Raw genomic sequence first — 2,134 nt, forward strand, 5'->3', positions numbered from 1 at the left:
ATTGAAAGGTAATATGAACTTTTTGAAGACCCCTCATATATATAACATTTAGTAGGCAGTGATGCGTTCCTGCTACATAATTGCATTCACTTTAATTTAGGAAGTTCTGATGTAATGGGAAAGTGATTCTTTCTGTGGAAAGTACTTCTTAGTTAATCATTCACCATACTCTCTGGAATTTCTTTCAAGATGTCTCTCTGCATAGTTGAGGTAGGATAAGTCATAGTTGGTGGGCAAAACCAACCCAAAATCATTGCATGGACTCTCTACAACCCCCCTTTACCCAAGTAACAAACTAGACTGGAGTTCAGGATATACAGAGTTCCTGACCTTCTGCAGGGTTTGATTTGGGAGACGCCTGCTCAGACCCCGTTGTCTGGATGGATGGATCAACGTGATTTGCACTCAGCACTTTCTCTCCGAGTGATGAAGTGGATATTGCACCATACTTTATATTTGGAGACTGAAATAATAATAGAAAATAACATATGGTCATAATTTTACAATTACAATTCATTTCAGGTGACGGTTCTAGCGCGTCACTGCTGGTGGCTTATCACTTACAAATAGCATAGATTCCACTATTCTAGAGAAGGGCATTACCTGCGCATGTCCATTTAAAGCAGCAGAGATTTTTTTGCCTTCTGTCTGCATACTGTTGATATGGACATCAACAGGAGTCAAGCCAGGAGGGGGAGATGGAGCTGTGTGCCCATAGGTGGGCACTCCCGACAACAAAATATTGGTTAATGTGGCTTGGGCAGTAGATGGAATCATAAGGTGTGGTATAGCAGAAAAACCTATAACATTTCATGAAGACAGATTAGACAGGAAAAAACTCAGAACCAACTACTGTTATTTTCAATAACAAAAATAAATGTCATTTTTGTTGCTGCAAATTTTGAAGAGAATTTTTTTTTTTTTTTACGATGCCAAGCACTCTGAACCAGTGACATGGAAATGACTTCAACATGGCTTCTGTCATCAATAGCTTATGATCTAGTAAATAAACCTATGGCTGTGCCAGTGGAAAAGTCATGACTGCTACACACATATGGAAATGTGGGGTGCAGCACTGTGTTCAGCCCCACAGGAAATACAAAGACGCTGAAGGCTCAGACCCTGAGTGAGGAACTTGCAATTAATGTCATGTTTCATTGATTAAGCCTTTCCAATTGGTTGGATATGTATATAATATGGGAAATATATGGAATTACATATCCATTTCATACTTCTCTGTAAATAGGTTTAACATTACTATAAAAACACGAAAGAATGTTAAAATGGAACAACACTTCAGTGAATATTTAATCCAAGCCCCTCACTGTGCAGATGAGGAAACTAGGTAGGTTTCGCATGTGCATACAAGCACCAAGCAAGTTAATCCAACTACAGCTGACATTTCCTATTTACCAGATCAGTCACCTTCCTGTGCTTTTGCCACTGTTCCCTGCACATAATGCTCTTTTTCCTAATCTGCTTATCATCCTGGAAGATTATATTTTACTTGTAGGAAAAACTCATTGCTTGGTTGGGCTTCATTTTAACCAGTTTACACATTGGGGAGTTTCTGTTTTTCTGGAGTATGCTTTGAACAATCACCTTTCCCTAAAAAAACTGAGCTACTAGAAAATGTTATTTAAAACCCAATAATACCTAAGAATACCTGCCTCTGATTATACTTAAATGGTACTGACCTGTGGCACTTGAAGTATTAGCAAGCGGGGGAGCCAAAATGTTATTTAAAACCCAATAATACCTAAGAATACCTGTCTCTGATTATACTTAAATGGTACTGACCTGTGGCACTTGAAGTATTAGCAAGCGGGGGAGCCCACAAGGTGGGGCTTGGGGTGCCAGAACTTGGACTTTGCAAAGGACTGACCGAGCTATTAAGTGCATTCAAGAGTGAGTTTGGGGTTGTCGAAGTGTTTAAAGATAAGGTGGTGGGCCCCAAAAGACCTGTAATAAATGAATGTAAAGTCAATACACATAAATTCAAGATTTTAAAACAGTGATGGTACCAGTATTTTCCTTTGGAATGCATGCTGATATAATCTGAAATTTTCTAAATATATAAATTATGAGTGACAGCTTTTCTTTCAAATATTCACATGAAATATTGCTTATACAA

The 2,134-nt window shown here is 38.4% G+C and overlaps 1 protein-coding gene across 1 annotated transcript in view; it reads right to left on the reverse strand.

Moving 5' to 3' along the window:
• BICC1 (BicC family RNA binding protein 1) overlaps nt 1–2,134 on the reverse strand; it is a gene marked incomplete at its 5' end in the record, with an annotated part of 38,616 nt that overhangs the window by 24,203 nt on the left and 12,279 nt on the right. The window contains 3 exons of the mRNA XM_008589226.1: nt 331–463; nt 604–800; nt 1,801–1,962. Of these exons, the coding sequence (XP_008587448.1) occupies nt 331–463; nt 604–800; nt 1,801–1,962 (492 nt within the window). The remainder of the gene's footprint in view (nt 1–330; nt 464–603; nt 801–1,800; nt 1,963–2,134) is intronic.

This window comes from Galeopterus variegatus, unplaced genomic scaffold (assembly GCF_000696425.1).
Source record: "Galeopterus variegatus unplaced genomic scaffold, G_variegatus-3.0.2 Scaffold5310, whole genome shotgun sequence".
Taxonomy (NCBI): domain Eukaryota; kingdom Metazoa; phylum Chordata; class Mammalia; order Dermoptera; family Cynocephalidae; genus Galeopterus; species Galeopterus variegatus.